Consider the following 17,586-nt stretch of genomic DNA (forward strand, 5'->3'; position numbering starts at 1 on the left):
CTGTTCCATTTAATCTTTTAAAAACTAAATAGGTTTGAGTCTGTGGCATAGAAATTGAAACATTTTAATAAGTTGATGGTTTGAAAAAACTAAAATGTCAGTCTGACAGTTTTTACAGTGCTGGTAATAATAATGATAATAATAATTTGTTAAATATAAGACATTTCACAATGAAGAGTGTTTACTTACTCTATCAGAGGCAGTGAGGTTTGACTGTGGGTCAGGATAATATCTGAAACATCAAACATGTATAATCAAAGTTTTTTAGATATAGATCTCTGATATTTCTTGAAGTGGATAATGATCCCGTGGCTGCCGTGGTACCTTTGAGCTTTGGGAAGCAGCTGCAGGTTGAGCACTGTCATGGCATCAGGTAGACAAGAGACAAGCTGTAAAGAGTCAGAGACTTTTTTAAAGACAAGTCTGGTCCTTGTTTTTTTCAGGGAAACTCAAGATTTATGTATTTATTTTATTAGATTTAGATTTTATTTTAGTTAGTTGAATTCTTTTAATAAACTCCACAGCAACTGCAGGTGAACCCGCTGGGGCAGAAGTAGGTCTGGAAGTGATGGATTTATTCTATAGAGTAATGACATTTATCTTGCAAAAAAAAAAGTATACTGTTTTATCTAGTCATTTTTATCTAGTAAGAAATAATTGATATGTGATGAACTGTGAGATTTACCCAGGTGGAAAGAATATGTTCGGCGTCACAGTTTCCTGTTATGGACACGTTCACCTTTACGTCAAAATACAGCTCTGCGGAGGAGATTTGACACAAAACAAACGAGGTAAATAAACGTGTTTCACGGCTTCGTCACACAAAGTTTTGAATATGACTTTCTATGAGGAGATTGACCGGAGATGTTTGCCGGGCTTGTTGTGGCGATGGCTTCAGTGGCCGCACTAGCCGAGGTACTTTTGGTGCCGGTGGTTGTGGTCTTAAGTGTGGTGTTCGTCGGTAAGGTTGTTGTTGTGGTCGTAGCCTTGGTGGTGGCTCCTGGGACCACATCAGGGGGAATGGTGGTGTCTGTGGAGAAGCTTTCTGGAAAGAGGATAAAAATACTGTTGTGAACTAGAAATGAGTTTTTCTGCAAACACACACACACAAACAGTTAGAGCCCCGTCCTACCAACAGGTGTGGTGTGTATAGTTTCCTCCTCGGCCTGCACGTGCAGACCACTGAGGTGCTGGTAGGGGGCCCTCAGATCCACGTACATCTCATATTGCACAGCTGCCACGTCCAAGCTGGGAATCACACTTATATGAACCAGACAGTGAAACCTACAGGGGGAGACAGAGGGTTAAAGGCCGTCTATAGCAGTGGTTATTTTTTCTTAAACCAAGTAAGAACAACAATGAGATATCTCACAGTTTTCTTAAGTCACACCTGGACATATTGTTTTATATAATATTTTCATATTGGTTAAGTTCTTACAATCTTTAATTGTTGGTTGATATGTTAGGATTGCTATGTAATGTTGTTGTACTCTGTATAACAACAATAAAACAATTTCTATTATATTTTATTCTGCTCTATTCTTAGTTGTAATTGTCTTATGTCTTACATTTTTTATATTCCTTGCCTTGCTCTGCCTCACTGTAGAATCACAGTCTGGTTTTTATTTATTTATTTTTTACAGATCAGAAGAGCTTGCCCAAATATGGAAATGTATTCAAATCTAAAAAAGTGTGAATGAACTCTTGTGTCTGATCTAATGCAGTGAACCATGTTACCTCTTGCTCTTAATATTGGAGGTAATCTTCCGCACCTGAAGAGCAAAACACATGTTATTTCCCTGCACTGCTTTTTTTACTTCTAGAATTAAAAACATGGACATGAGCAACACGTGTCCTTTTTTTCTTGGAGCCTGACCAATAATCCATTATTGACCGAGACATTGATTTACATTGAATATCTTAACTTTGACGTATCTGTTGATGAATCAGTTTTGTTGTTACTGAATTGTCAACACACACTGAAACAGTTACATCTGCAATACTCTGGTATTACTGGTACTGGCTGGTCAATATTGGCCGTGTTCATTTACCAGCCAGGCTCTGATGTGTTTCCTTACCAGCCTGTTGTCATGTGATACAAGTCCATCCTCTGTGCTGGATCTGTGGGAGAGATCAGAGACACTGAGGGTTTGTTTACGGCCTCATCGGTTCCTTCTTTCATTCTCTTTGAAATACAGTTGACATTCATACGAACTGTGTGTTTTGTAAAGTCAAAGCTTCCCCTACCTGTTTACTTCAAACACAGACACTCTGTGTAAATAGATGCTCTCTGGCAGAACGTCTCTGAGCTGCAGGGCAATAAACAGAAAACAGAGATTTACTGCCGGTGAACAAAGTCAAAATAATACTTCCAAACCAACAGCCCCTTAAGTGATCAAATATTTGTTCTAATTATACTAGGTTTTATACTTATTGAAACATGTTTTAATCTTAATTTCTAGGATTGTCCATATAATATATGTCCAAAAAAGTCCATATAATGACACCTTAACATTTAGTAAAAACTGTAAATGTAGCTGTAAACTATATTATTGCTGTTTTTCACATCTTTGTAAAAAAAAACATATATATATATATATATATATATATATATACCCCTGCAATTGCAGTTATAATTAACTGCACCAGGCCCATATTTCTCTTACGTCCCTTTCCAAAGTGAAAGGAATAATAATGTTCTGGTCAATTATTTATTGTTGTTTAATATTTTCATCTTAGTGTATGTCTTTGTAGTTTGTGAGTGTTTTTTACCCAGTGATGTGCGATGTCTCTGGCCGTGTAGACCTCAGTATTGTGCCCATCATAACAGATGATGGCAAACATCAGTCTCACTTCGTAACAAGACCATTCTGCCAAACAACCAAAGAGAACGAGACACTATGAAGTAAACGTACAAAGCATTGAATGCAATAATGCACCATATGACAAATAAACCAGTTTTGCCTTTGATTTAAGTTAATGATTTTTTTATTGTTTAAAGAAGACAGGAGTGGTTTCTGTGAAACTCAAACATGGAGCTCTGCTGTAAAACAAAACTGGAAAAGCAGAAGTTAAAGTTGCAACGAATCAATGTCGATACAAAGACAAATGTATTGTTGAGCCACTTGATGTACTTCTAGTTTTGATCTAAACTGTCTTTCAGTTGATTATATATTTCCCTCTCTAAGTTGTAAATATGACTCTTTTACAGACGTGAATGAATATTTAAAACTTGTATAGCTCAGGATCTTTTCCTTCGCTGAGCACAGCAAACTTCATAATCAGTTATTCTTAAAAGGTAAGTGTATTAAAACTAAGAGGTTAAGTTAAATGCTTTCATTATTGATCAGTGAATGGCTTCTATATTTACTTATCTTCTTTAATCTAAGTAAGATGGATGGTAAATGTTTAATGCAACAGCTCAGGGCAAAATGCAGCTGTTAATACTTGAGACTTTTTTACTGCACCTAAGTGAATCTGCCACTAAGTGATATGAGACGTTGTGGTTTCTGTGGTAAAGCTAATTTAAATAGTGTTTGACTTCCAGATCGCAGAGGACATTCTGTATCGTTCTCACCACACTGCAGGCTGGAGCTGGACAGCTCGGTTCCCAGCAGAGTGTCCCAGTTGTCCCTCTCCCACTTCAACACGTCCCCGTCTGTACAGTTCACAGACATCACCTCCTGTTGGCTGCGCTCTCGCTGCCACAGTCGAAACAGAGACACTTTGCCCACTATGCCGCTGAACGGAATGACCAGGATGTTCCCATTGGTCAGGCGGTGCGATATACCCAGAGTGAGGGTCCCGTTGGGAGCCAGTTTGTGGCACGAGGGGGGAGGTGAGGGACAGGTGTCGCTGGGGTGAGCTGAAGGAGAGGGGGAGAGCGAACGGTAGTATGATGCACTCAACTTAGCAGAGAACCTGAAAGAAAATGTTGAAACAAGAGATAAGATGTTACAACACAAAATAAAACCCACCTGCCGTCATGTCCAGCAGATTGCCATCGATGTAAAGGGCAGGTTTGTCTTTGGTGTGAGACCAGGCGAGACACAGCGAGTACCACTGAGACAGACTAAGTTTGATCTGAGGACTCATCCACTCTCTCCCAAAAAGCCAGACCACCAAATAGTCCGGCAGACCCCCCAAGCCCAGCTCAGCATACTGAACGTCGGGATGACGGTACATGAAGGCGGTCCATTGTGATGTGGCCTGGACCTACATATATTTCATGACACACACAACATGATTCATGAATTGATTTTAGAAAACCGACGGAAGAGTAAATGTCTTTCGTCATCTCCGTCTATACCTCGAGCTTCAGACTGAGGCAGACGGTGAGCTCCTGCAGGGCGGGGATGGAGACGTGGGGCTTCAGCTTCCAGTGGCTGATCGCATTGTTGAAGTCGACCACCTTCCCCCACAGACTGAGCTGAGGCACTGACACCAGGCACAGACAACTCACAGTAAATCATTAACGTGAGGCACATACAGTATTGGAGCAGTTTGCGGACTGAATATTGTTATCGCATCTCTAATAGTGCATTTTGTTTATTTTGTCAAATAAAAAATATTTATCAAACTTAGTTAAATGAAATTGAACGTATTTGAACCAAATGACCGACACTTCCAGAGTCGTATCATAATCTAACTGAAGCCAAACATGCACATAAACAAATTCGAGCTAGTGATGTAGTTTAAGTTAAACCTTTCACAAATATTTGTATTATATATATTATATGTACAGCTGACAACTGACAGTCAATGACAAAAATTAAGATGGATAATGGGAAATGTCACTGCACTGAGTAAGAAAAATAGTTTTTACTTTTATTCGTTTTTCCTTGCCAACACTTTAAAGAAACGTTTATCTTGTGTATATTTTTTTAAATAGTGTTGGATCACTTTGATCATTTTGTTGAAATAATACAAATTCTAGTCTAAAGATGAAATGTTATGAGGCCCAACAACACAAATTAACCTCCTTAAATGTTCTGTCTATAATTCTCGTTTAACCGTGACTATGAATTATTATCATTCCCTGTGACCCCCCCCCCCCACCGCTCACATTAAAGATCAGAGAACGAGTCGAGCCTGGAGACGTACCTCGCTCCACAGTAGACGCAGAGATTCTCAGCAGAGACAGACTCACAAATACATTCAAGAGGTTTTGAACGAAAATAATCATCCTGAAATCTGGAAAAAAGTCACCAAAAAAATGCCATTTTGTTTTCATTGGTAAATTCATTGGAGTTTTAAAATGATATACTTTTTTAAACTAAAGTAACAATCTCTCTCCATTAAAATAGTTTGAGTTCTAACCCCCTAAACATTTGCTAACTATTATTTCATCAAAATATATATATATAAGAAATGAAGAAATACTCACATGCGTTAAAAAGATAATTAACTTACAAATAAATTAGAAATGGGAGGATGACTCCTGGCCCAGCAGCAGCGATTTCTGATACTGAAGACTGGTCCTCCCAGTTTCACAAACCCATCTCTGCAAATAAAGACGGTGCCACTGTTTGTGCACTGGAAACCAGTGTGTTGCTGCAGAGACCAGTGTGTAAATACATGTATGGAGAGAGAGCGAGAGAAAATCTCATCTTACCAGTCAATCAAATTAGAGTTGAAAACAAAACTTTATTGACTCCCACACAAAGCATAAAAATAAAGGTAATTACTCTTGACAAACATGCACTGCTCTGTGCAAACACTGCTCTCCACCTGCACGTGTAAATCACTGCTCCAGTCTCGTATAAAGCTCCGAACACTGACCTTTACTGGGATGGATCCAGTCTCTGTGTGTAAAGCAGGGGGCATAAAGAAATGCCATCAATATTTTCCAACGGAAAAAGCCTGTTGCTCCAATTTCTCTTATAGGGGAAGATATATTTTTACAATGAACAAGACAGATGGACAACCTGAAAACACAAAGCCTGCAGCCACTGGCTCTTGTCAGGCGGAGGTATAATAAAAACAATCTAGAACTCTGTTTTGTATAAAGTTTATTTCATATAAACATATTAAAGCATGCAATTTCAATACATTTCAATTTTATATTTATTCGTCATCTTTCCTTTAAGGAAAAACAGACAGTAGAAAAGTGCATAAAAGTTTATTTACTCAGAAAAAAACACAATAACCACATTAATCCCTTGGTATTTAGAAGATACAAATTTGATTATTAAAAAACAATTTTTGGTCAACCATCAAGATATTAACAAGACGTTAAAGTCACTAATATAAGCAGGATTTGTTTGTGCTAAAAAATAGATGAAAAAAATACAATTGAAATCCTCCTGATTTAAGAAATGTGTTTCAAATGTACTTATCTAAAACACAAGCATGGATTTCTGAATTTCAAACAACACAAGCAAACGTCTGCGACACACAACATCAAACAAACTTAAAGACAATGTTTCACTGCTGTGAGACGGTGGGTGTCCGTCTCTACTTGTCTCCGCACTCGGAGCAGAGGATGTCTCGTCCCTTCATGACAAAGGGCTTGTTGGACAGACTGAGGGAGCATCTCTTACAGTTGAAGCAGTACTCGTGCCAGGAGCCGCCCTCGTAGTTCACAACGTTCACTCCTTTACCGAAACCTGAGAGAGGAGAGGAGAGTCTGTATTTACCCATGTGCGCCATCTGCTGGTCTTTTATTTCCTCCATCTTTCCATTCTTGTTTTCAAGCTCAGAGAGTTTTAACTATGATCAACACACATCTGCTTCTCCCACCTTCTATTTTATAAAAAGCCTGAACTTACTCCAACCATCTCTTCCATGACTCACCTCCATCCAGATCTACTCAAATGTCCACTTTAATAACTGCAGATATTCGAGGAATATCACATGACCATGTCCTACAATGTCTTTGCATGTTTATCTGGAACTGGTAAAAATTCTTAAAGAGATATAATCTCCATTAACCTAATTAATCATATTTTAAGGTACAACTCAAGTAGCATCTCAAACTTTATTTCAGAGTCTTGTCCATTTGTATAGTGCAGCATTTTGTCCTTAGTTAAGTTGCACAATGTAAAAATAAGAGCTAGATTTTTTAGTCATAAACATGTCCACTTTTTTACATTATGAGATGACGGAGACGTCCACATTAGTTTGGTCTCTGGGACACTGGAGTGTCTCATTATAAAAGAAGCCACGAGTTTAAAATCCTCTTTATTCAAAAGATCCAGCTCCTTCACTTCAAGCAAAGGATCTTTTTGGGGGAGGGTTGGAAATGTTGGGAAAACACATATAGTTGAGAAGCTGGTTTGTGATGCCACTTCCATATCTGTCTGTCCAATGTAAGGCGACAGGCAACAGGAGACCTGGTGCATAACCCTTAAACCCCTGGAACTTGTGGCCACAGCAGAGATCTCTGGGAGATGTAGTCTCACAAACTGTTAATGGGCCTTAATTTAGAAAACCGGTGCACAAATGAGTTCTTGAAGAAAATCTCTAAACAAAACCTCGACTCACTAAATAAACATAACATGAATGAAATGTGTTCGGATGCAGTGTTAATGAGAAAAATTCCACATGTTTATACTGTTGTATGTTTCATTGTACCGCGTCGTTCTCTTTGTGATAGGACGTCAGCTTACCAGTGATGGCGTTCTGGCAGCCGCTGCACTTCTTGGCCACAGAGTTCTTGTAGCAGTCGACACAGAACACCTGATCCTGGTGGGTTGTGAAGCTCGTCCCTGCCAGAGGCTTGGAGCAGGAGCTGCACACGAAACAGTGGCTGTGCCACGGCTGGTCCTGGTAGTTCACTCCTCCAGTGGTTATGGCCTGGAGACACAAGGTGTAAACAGGAGTATTACCATTGACTGTATATATACAACAAAGAATTATATGAGAAAACCTCTTTTAGGCAACGTTCAAGGCAACAGATATATAATCATCTTAAAATAACTGTAGGTGCCACCCTCTTGACTTTTGTCTTCATGTTACCAGACTGTTCTCGTCTCTAGAAAAATCATGATCACCTCCCTCTCAGGTTGTTCACGTTCCCTTTCAGGAGGAATGATGGAGGAGGGCTGATCTGTCCCCGTCAGAGGATCATTACCTTCTTGCAGCAGACGCAGTGTTTGGCGAACTTCTTGTCGTAGCAGGGGCTGCAGTAGACGTCAGTCCCTTTGGAGAGGAAACTCTGCGACCCGATTGGTTGTTTACAGTTGAAGCAGGTGAAGCATTCGTCGTGCCACGAGTTGCCTTTGTACTCCACGCTCTCTGTGCCTGAAGGAGAACAGAAGCGGGCGAGGAATCAGTACAAACTGCAGGTGGTCTGTGCGGTTAAATTCAATCTGAATCCAATCTGTGCAGGATTAAGAAGGTTTGTTTTGTCCCCATTCCATTGGTTTGTTGATTGGTTTGTTTATTTGTCAACAGGCTTATGCAAATACTACGGATTTCCACAAAACTTGGTGGAAAGATGGTGAATTAGCAAAAGGAAGAACCCATACAATTTTGGTTTGGATTTGGACTAGGAATTCTGATTCTGATTTCTTTAACCTAAAACAAGATAGGATGTTTTCAAAATAGTCATTGATTCTTCTGAGAGGATATCAGGGATATGAATTAAAATACCAGGATCCAGCGGATTTAAATTTGGTTTCAAAAGGGGATTGTGGGTCTTATCTGAAATATGTGCTTTAGTTTCCCTTTTTTATTAAATTTTTCACAAAAATGTATTTATATCTATTATTTATGTTACATCCAGTGACTCCAAATCCTTTACAATATGTACTTACAGCAAAAAAGATTTTCTGACCTGCTTATGCACTTGAATGTTTAAATGGCTTTATTTTTAGATTTTCTTTTTGTTATTCCCAACTGGGTTTCCTCTATAATGACTCATAGGTTTTAAGTAGTTTTGTTCCCCCACAGGTTCTTAGTGGTGTTGGGTCTCACCAGCCAGGATGGGTTTATAGCAGCAGTGGCAGCGTTGAGCGTCCTCTCTGGAGCAGCACTTTCCACACATGATGCGGTCGTCCTTGGTGCTGAAGGGCTCCTTAGCCAGGGGCTTGTAACACTTGGTACAGCGGAAACACTCCTCGTGCCAGTACTTGCCCTTATGGCTGAGCTCCTGGAGGAGGAAGAGAGAGGAGGAAGGTGGAGGTTACTCTAGAGGTACGAGGAAACACTTCACGACCCCGATGAGAAGTACTTGTCCCGTCACCTTGGTTTCCACAGAGATGGGTCGGTGGCACTGGGCGCAGGAGTTGGCGCAGAACTTGGTGTGGCAGCGGACACACACGGGCTTCCCCTCGCTGCGGACGAACCTCTTCCCCCCGAGGTCTTCCCGACAGTAGAAACAGTTCGAGCTGTCTGCCATGGCTGCACCGAGGGAGAGTCACACCTGCAGCAAACAGGAGGAGGAGGAGAGGGGAGGTCAAACTGGGCTCCACATAAGGTCTGCTAGTGGAAACGAGGGAGTATTGGATTTTGAACCCTGTTGTTTTTACAGTTAATTCTCTGCTCTCAGTAACAGTCACTGTTATTAGCAGTACAGTTATTTAAGCTCGAGGAGGAAACCTCAACCCACCACAAGGGGGTGCTGTTGTTACATGGACTGTAACAGAGGACTGAGCTGCTGGTTAGAAGCCTCTCTTCTCCTGCTCTGACACTGAACTATTTGTAGAAACGCAGCCGCCAGTCGCACACGTCTGTGTTTGTGTGTTCACCTGTGTTTGCACTTGTGCGTAGCGTTTTATGTCAGATTGAAATCTTCATCTTTACCCTCCCCTCTTATCTGCTCCTGATAAAAGACCTCATACATCTGATGACATGGACAATAAAGAAGAATGAATTCAATCAAAGTATTTACTGAGCGGTACCTGTCACTGGATCTTATTCAAACAGATTTATCTTATTTTATACTTATTCTTCTGACCTGTCTGGTATTATTTCTTCCTTGTAAAGCATTTTATAATACTGGACAGGTATGTATATATAAAGTTATTGTTATCTAGTATCTATTATCAATATTATTATTGCTTTACACTACAAGAAACTGTATTTTGTCGAAAGAAACAACTATTGCAGACATAAATCATAAACTAGTCACAACTAGACAAATACCTTGTTAATTTCTTATGAAAACCACATGAAAATGAATTAATAGAAAGAAATGCCTTAATTACTAGTTTTTGTTTATTGACTCTTTCCCATTGCATCTGGTTACATGACATTCAGGCACAGCTTAAACACTGAAGAGACCTATAGGTGTTTTCACAGGTCACCAGGACATTTTTAGGAATATTTATCAGTATTTGAATTTTATTTTGACCCCAAATATTGGTCAGGCTCTTATTTTTACATTGTGGAGTTGGAACCACGTTGACCTGAATACTTTCCCACCACTGTCCAAGTCCAGAGCTGTTTCAGTTCCAAAACTGGACCGAGGACCGAGCCCAATAGTTCAGCGTGGTTCCGAGCTTCCTTATGTAACTCATTCCTCACCCTCTCCCTAAAATACATCACTCATAAACTTCCTAAACATAGACCCCAAATCACCACGTCCACGACCATAACGCTGCTTTGATTACGGGGTCGGGCTTTCAGATGGTAAATAAAACACGACATGACAAAAAGCTCTGGGCTGCACAGATGCAGAGAAACGTGGAGGAAGAGATGGATACGCTCTGTTCACTCGGATACTTCCCACATCACGTTCACGATGGCTGACCAGGAGGAATTCTCGTGTGTGTGTGTGTGTGTGTGTGTGTGTCCGTACGTACAATGTGGTGAACACGTGAAGGAATGCATGGTATGACCTATGTGGTGAGATCTGGAGCGTCGACATCCCCCTTGACGGAGCCTTCGCACACACACACACTCACCCTCATGCCTGCACCACTCCCTAGGAAACCACAAAGACCACAAACTACAGCGTTGGCCTCCCGGCTGGAACAGCATGTCAGCACAGACTCAGGAGGAAGTTCTGCTTCTGGCTCATATCGGACGTTACCAGGAGTTCGGGCTGCGTTCACTTAAAGTCACATTTTCCCTTTTCTTGTAACTTTCCTTGAGCTCTTAGCAGAAAAAGTCAGAGATGGGTCAGGGATTAGTTTTTGGGATGAATATTTATTTTCTATTGGAAGCCTTGGAACATAACTTGCTCTTTAGTTACAGGTGTACAGCTGTAGTTGTTGTCAGTCAGGTGCCTAAACTTGACTGACCAACTTGAACTCCATATTTATTTACAGTCTACGGTTTTCCTTCCTGGCTTTGTGTTATTACTATTAGCTAATATTTGCGAGATGATACATTTATACGTCTGTACTAAAATGAATCATGTCCATCCCCGCCATGTGCAACTCCTGTGTTTAAAATGATCTTTTGCGGCCTAAATATTCTTTATAATGAGACTTTAATTGATATAATTAAAAGTGTTCAATGAATAAGATAAAAAAGAACATTTTACTGTGATATTTTCAGTTTCTTATGTGGTCAGGGAGGAACAAACTCATACCAGTGACTGACAGATTTAAACCTTTCAGCTTGTTATTCAGTTTGTTACCCACTGCTGTTTGACAGAGATTTGTGGCTGAGGTTAAAGGTGCTACTGTTACTGAAGTTGATTGAATAACTTCTTTTGTGGTCTTGTCGCCCAAGCAGACAATAACGCTGCACTCTGAGACCGACGTCACGGGGAGCCGCTCCAAGTCGTCCTGTCGGTGACCTGCTAACTCATTACTTATTAAGGAAAAACCTCCGGCTGGTTATTTGCTCACTGGGCGAGGTGACTCGTCCATCTCCGCTGGGAGACAGCCGGGCCAAAGACGACACCCACCTGGTATTTACCTGTTGTAATCTGTTTCCTGCTGCTCCTTCTTGCTCTGTCATATTCCGCCTCCCACTGAACTCGCTGGAATATTCTGTTTGTTTCTCATATAAGGCTGTAGGGCGGGCGCTATTGATGCTTGGCTAACAACATCGTGGAAATGTGAACTGATATGAGACGCCGAACAATGGCTGACAGGAAGAGCCAGTGTCCACACAGGTTGGAGGAAAATAAATCAGGTTTGGCTGACGTCAGATGGCTCGGAGCAAAGTGTTGCTGCATGTCTTCTACTGTGTTTTTCCACAGTTAATGATCTTGCTTGTCACGGCACAACATCATTTTCTACTCTCACAACTGCCAATGCAAGAGTCTTAAATCGAGGCTGTGTCGTGCAGTGAGTTGAGGAGTGTGTTTCAGCCAAGGAAAACTCTGTGTGTACTTTATCACATTGTGGGGACGTAAATCTGTTCATAAAGTCACAAGATGGAGACTCGCCTCCCATTTAGAGGTAAACTGCACCCCACAGGGAGAACGTTCCATCTGAGGGTTCAGACTCGTGACTCGGGTCATGTTAAGGTTTGGGTCGAGCATGTTGTTGTTTCTTTTTCCACTGTCATGGAAATCAACTCAGACAGAACTGAATTGAACATGTTCTTGGTATTGAATGGAACACGTCTCTCCCAGTACAACAACAATGGAGGTCTATGTCACAGAGGAATAAGTTGTGTAAGGCTCCGATTACATGAGCGATACTTGTGATCACTTTATTACTTAGCCAGAAGCAGGGTATTGTTTCTGTTGATATGCAAAGATTGGATTTTCACCCAACTTGATGTGACTATGACTTGGGAGGGAATTTCCACATGATTATCTTCTGGAGCTGATCGGTCAAAGAATCAAAAATATAAAAAAACATTTTCTCAATCTATTACTTATATTGAACAGAAAAGAAATCCCTATAACGTGATCTCAATTGATATGTGATGTCACAAATAGGTTTTCCTGGGTAGGTGCATCCTATGGGACCACAGACATGACCCAGAGCTCATAGATCTCAAAATAATTTACGATCATAGAGTAGGAATGACGTCAGCGTGATGTCACTATGAAGTCACAGAATTACGTCATGTGATAGTTAAGCATTAACTTTCACAACCAATATAATGAATGAGGAGGTGGAGCGGGTCGTACCCTCACCCAGTCTCTGTTTAAACGTTTTTAAAACCACGATTCCACTTAAACTCTCCCCCCCCCTGTTTTTCCCTCTCTATCATTTCCATGTCTCTGTCTGTGCTTGTGTATCTTCTCCCACCTCTGTTTGAGTTTCAGTCACCTGCCTGTAACAATTACACCCCCCCACCCCCGACCCAACCCGCTAGTACTGCTGCTGCCGGAGGTCTGGGGTGTAAAAATAGAGCACAGAGAGGTGACATCATGTCCTGTGCACAAGAGCAAAATCACGCACACGTTTGTAACACATGGACGAGACGAAGGGGAAAATGAAGAAACACTGTGAGAGAGGGAGAGACAGAAAGAAAGAGAGGGAGAAGAGTGAGGGCAAACATGACCAGACAAACTGAAATAGTGTGCAGTGTGTGCGTGTACCAATCTGTGTTTGTCCCTGTGTGTGTGAGTGTGTTGGCATGAGCTTATCGCCGAAGAATGTACTGGAAAACTGAGAAACAGGAAGTCTCCATTTGATCGGTGAAGTTGGCACCGTCCTGCCACACACACACACACACACATACACATACACATACACACACATACACATACACACACACACACACACACACAGACTATCAAGTAGTTTACATTAACATGTCACTCACGTCTCCAGATCAACAGACACTGTGGCTGAAGTTTCGTTTCCCTCAGTGAGCTGCAGGTGCGACCTCACAGCAAACCTGACTTAAAAAAATGTCTGACTCTTTAATCACGCAGTTGATTTTGCAGCCAGATGGAAATATATCTTGATGGGACTTCCTTAAAAAAGATAAGAGTTGGACCAATGAATGTACAAAAATATTCACTGTGAACTTCAAACCTGAGCTTTTAAAAATGCTTTAAAATGTCTCTTCGGATTGTCTGTTTCCTCCCACTGTACTAATAAAGTTTATTTAAAGTTTAAACTTTGGCATACGTGAGGAATTTAAATGGATTCAGCCTCTCAGTGCGAAGGGTCACTCATTGTTTAAATGTCAAGGCAACGTGATGTGGTTGTTGGGAAGGAACTGACCTTTCCTTTGTGAAAGCTGGAAGTTTTGTGGTTGTAACTTTGTAATTGTTGTGACTTGACTATGTTGTAACATCTGGCTGCGTGAACAGATAATATTCAAAAGTTAAATAAAACCAAAACATAAATGTCAGATAGGTGAGACATTCGGATCCCAAGGTCAAATCTGCTAGTTAAGTTATGAAGTCCCAAAGCAAATAGTCAAAATTCTAAAGATATTCAATTTCCAATGGTGGAAGGCTGACAGGGACCAAAAGACCACAAGCCTCTGACAAATCCTAAATTGTTTCAGCTTCGAGATATTTACTATTTGTGCATTCGAGTTTGTTTTCTTATGCCACAAAAACCCAAAACAGAAACAGGAAGAGATGAAACTAATACCTCAAAAGACCAGAATGCACATAAACAGACCTCAATGTTAATAAAGTAGTTCCCTGCTCATTTTGGAGTAATCTTCTCAAAAGGAATGTTAAAGCCTGATGGGAGGGGAGCTCTGACATCACATATCTCTGTTAATTGGGCTCATTGGCCACTGTGTCACCATATCGCATGTATTGAGATCAGGTCTGTAAACACCTTCTTGATGGAGGCCGCTCAATCATGTCTTAAACTTACTTGCATCTATTTACTACTTTGCCTATTTGCCTTTTTACCAGATACCTGAGCAATATTATCTTTCCTTTAAAGTCATGTTCCTTCCTTTATTGAATACTTCTTTGAGCTCTGTTTTGGTCTCCACCCTCTTCGGCTCTTTAGCTGCCAAATGTTCCACTATGAAAAATAACACCTTTCTGTTTGCATGTAGTCATCGGATCCACTGTTGATACAGAAACATTACAAAGAGCAGCTTTAAAGGTCACCTCATCACAAGCCGACTGCAACAACATCCCTCTCAGAGCGTTCCAACCCCCGATTCCAATCATGCTAATCTCAAAGATAAATACAAATCACGTTTTGAATCTGAGCAGCGGGTTCAGCTAGACATTTTCAGCCAACGAAGAAAGATAATTGTTTTATTTGGCTCCGGTGAGCCACATTCCAGACGATGGATTCAAGCCAACGCCAGAGATCTGAGTGTGAGTCGAGTGAGTTTGACGAAAAACTGCTTGTCCCACTGCAACAGGACAGATGTGATGGTTTTACCAGAAGCTGCTGGATGGCTGCACCCAGCCTCCCTCTCTGTGTCTGGAGTTACACACAGTTTCTGAACAACCCTCTGTTTTCACCGTTCAGTGTCTGAGATGCTTTTCACTACAGAGCAGACGGCTGAACGAAAACCTTCAGCAGCACCAGTGTATGAGAAATGACCATTTGCATTAATATCCATGACATGTTCTCTCTCTCTCTGTGTGTGTGCGTGTGTGTGTGTGAGAAAATACAACTACATGTATTTTTTTTTATCTTTATGGGATCAATTTAAAATTGACTAAAGTTACACTGTAAACATCAGAACATGTGTTCTAGAGCATATATAACGAATAAAACTGGAAAAATGTGATACCGTTGCTTTAACACACATGATGTATTGATGCTGTTACATAGAGAAAAAGAGAGGAAATGTCAAATGTTTTTAAATTCAGAGATATCTCTATTGTATGATTGTTTAACTTCTGTTTCACGTCTTCTTGGATTGCAAAATACAAAGATGTCACAATAAACAACTCTAATGGTTGGCTCACTCTTATTCACGTAATACAAAGGAGCTCTTTGTCTTTGGTAATTTCACAACCACTGATTAACAGCAACACACCTAAACACATCGCGGCACGTTTGAATGGCCGCAGGTCAGAGATAAACCGTGCCAGGTCCCTCAGCGAGAGCCTCCTTCACCTTAATCACGTCGGCTTAGTCCTAAATCTTTCTGCAGAGCTCCAATAAAACTTTCCATTTCAAAACTCCACAAAAAGTTACGAGTTTACCATGGGGGGATCAATGGGAAGCCAAAACTCAACCGCGTGCCAGCATCCCATTTACAACCCATCTCCGTTAAAATCACGACAGGCCAAAAACCCAATGGGGAGTTACCGTCATGTGGAGGCAGAGGGACTGCGTAAAGCTTTATGAGGCCGTGATGTGTTTTATGGGAATGAGCTCATGGTAACTTTTAAAACATGCAGACGCCGGATTTGAGTCAAAGTGAAAATCTCCCTGCAGCCACCGGCGAAAGGTCAGTCGCACACATGGCTCCTGGTTGACTGTGTGTGTGTGTGTGTCTGCATGTGGGTTAGTGCACCGTTACTTTGTTACCACAAGTGATTCCAAATGATGGTTCAGATCCGCACCAGCCTTTATACCCGGACATCTGATACAAAGATGTTGAAACGTCGGTGATGTTAACATTTCACAACTTCCAACATGGTCTTCTCCTTTTTGGTTCTGTGTTCTCTCGACTTCTTTGACAAATAAATTACAACCTTTTATTAATGATCACGGTTTTATTACTGCGTGACTCAAGGTTTGCTGTAAAGTCTCAAAACTCCAGACAAGAAAGAAGTCAATGACATGCACACATGGATTTGAAGTTACTTCATGGCTGGTGGACATTACGCCATATGCATAACTTGCATGGATGGGTACACACTCTCTCACACACACACACAGACACACACACGACAATGAAAAATACAGTACAGGAATTTTAATTGACCTCTGTGATGCATTTTTCTTTTTCCTCAGCCGTTCCATCATCTGGTGGAAAAAAGGGAAACTTCCTAACTGGAAACAGATTTCAGGAGCAGCCCAGACTTCCACAAGTCAGCATGTAACTGTAGCTCACACACACACACATTGACACACACACACGAAGGCAACGCCCCAGACAACTTAAAGATTTGTTTCCTCTCCGGATGTCAAAGTGCTGCATTGCAAATATGGTTTGTATGAAATCTGAAGGTGTGTGTATTTGTGTATATTTGTGTATGTGTGAGTGAGAGAGAGCGAGAGCAAGACAGAGGAGCAGAGCAACGTGCTATAGATTTAGTTTTTTTTAAAATATTATATAGGTGATGACTTCTTTTCAATAAGACCAATGATAAGTTGACATTGCCGAAGTTTGTAGAAAAGCCTGGAGATAAACTCTTCACGCTCAAACTTCAAACTGCACGAGAGAAACTACAACAACAATCCGATCAGTTTAAAATCCTCGTTCAGCTCAATGAGGTTTGGTTGTTTGCGGAGTGAGAACCAGCGGGGCTGATCAACAGCTCCTTCTTACCGGGTTCAGGGTGATGTGCGCGGCCGTGGATGAGCGTCTCTCTGCGGGCAGCGGGACTTCGCGTCACCGGGACCCTCGCGCCGTATAAATGCTGCAGCCAGGTCAGACCGGAAAAAGGAGTCGTTCACTTTCAAAACAAAAACTTGGAATGAAGCCGCATGAGTTTGCCTTCAAAATAAGAGTCAATTAGGAGTTACCGCACTTTTCAAATCGGCAGATCACCGATATATTAAACCGGATATATGAAAGTATTAGTTTTGAATAATGTTAGATTCACCAATACAGAGCATTGAGTGTATACATATGGGTGACATGACAGTTCTCCTTAAGTAAAGCAGAATA

At 41.0% G+C, this 17,586-nt stretch overlaps 1 protein-coding gene and 1 long non-coding RNA gene across 6 annotated transcripts; both read right to left on the reverse strand.

Annotated features, from left to right (window-relative positions):
* Nucleotides 1–2,076: 2,076 nt before the first annotated feature.
* Nucleotides 2,077–2,871, reverse strand: LOC128456694 (uncharacterized). The gene is made up of 3 exons (XR_008341883.1): nt 2,773–2,871; nt 2,248–2,309; nt 2,077–2,121 (listed from the first exon to the last, which is right to left on the reverse strand). It is a non-coding gene; the product is annotated as an uncharacterized LOC128456694 (long non-coding RNA).
* A 3,123-nt stretch (nt 2,872–5,994) lies between these two features.
* Nucleotides 5,995–17,348, reverse strand: LOC128456695 (four and a half LIM domains protein 1). 5 transcript variants are annotated; one of them, XM_053440975.1, is made up of 7 exons: nt 16,678–16,799; nt 16,278–16,423; nt 9,188–9,367; nt 8,920–9,094; nt 8,075–8,244; nt 7,611–7,797; nt 5,995–6,608 (listed from the first exon to the last, which is right to left on the reverse strand). In XM_053440975.1, exons 3-7 carry the CDS (start codon nt 9,341–9,343, stop codon nt 6,457–6,459), a joined length of 840 nt encoding a protein of 279 aa, XP_053296950.1. In that variant the 5' UTR covers nt 9,344–9,367; nt 16,278–16,423; nt 16,678–16,799; the 3' UTR covers nt 5,995–6,456. The 5 variants fall into 5 exon arrangements, with proteins under 5 accessions (XP_053296950.1, XP_053296947.1, XP_053296948.1 ...); XM_053440972.1 differs by lacking the exons at nt 16,278–16,423; nt 16,678–16,799 and adding an exon at nt 17,245–17,348; XM_053440973.1 differs by lacking the exons at nt 16,278–16,423; nt 16,678–16,799 and adding an exon at nt 13,627–14,288.
* Between the last annotated feature and the right edge of the window lie 238 nt (nt 17,349–17,586).

This window comes from Pleuronectes platessa, chromosome 15, assembly GCF_947347685.1.
Source record: "Pleuronectes platessa chromosome 15, fPlePla1.1, whole genome shotgun sequence".
NCBI classification, from domain to species: domain Eukaryota; kingdom Metazoa; phylum Chordata; class Actinopteri; order Pleuronectiformes; family Pleuronectidae; genus Pleuronectes; species Pleuronectes platessa.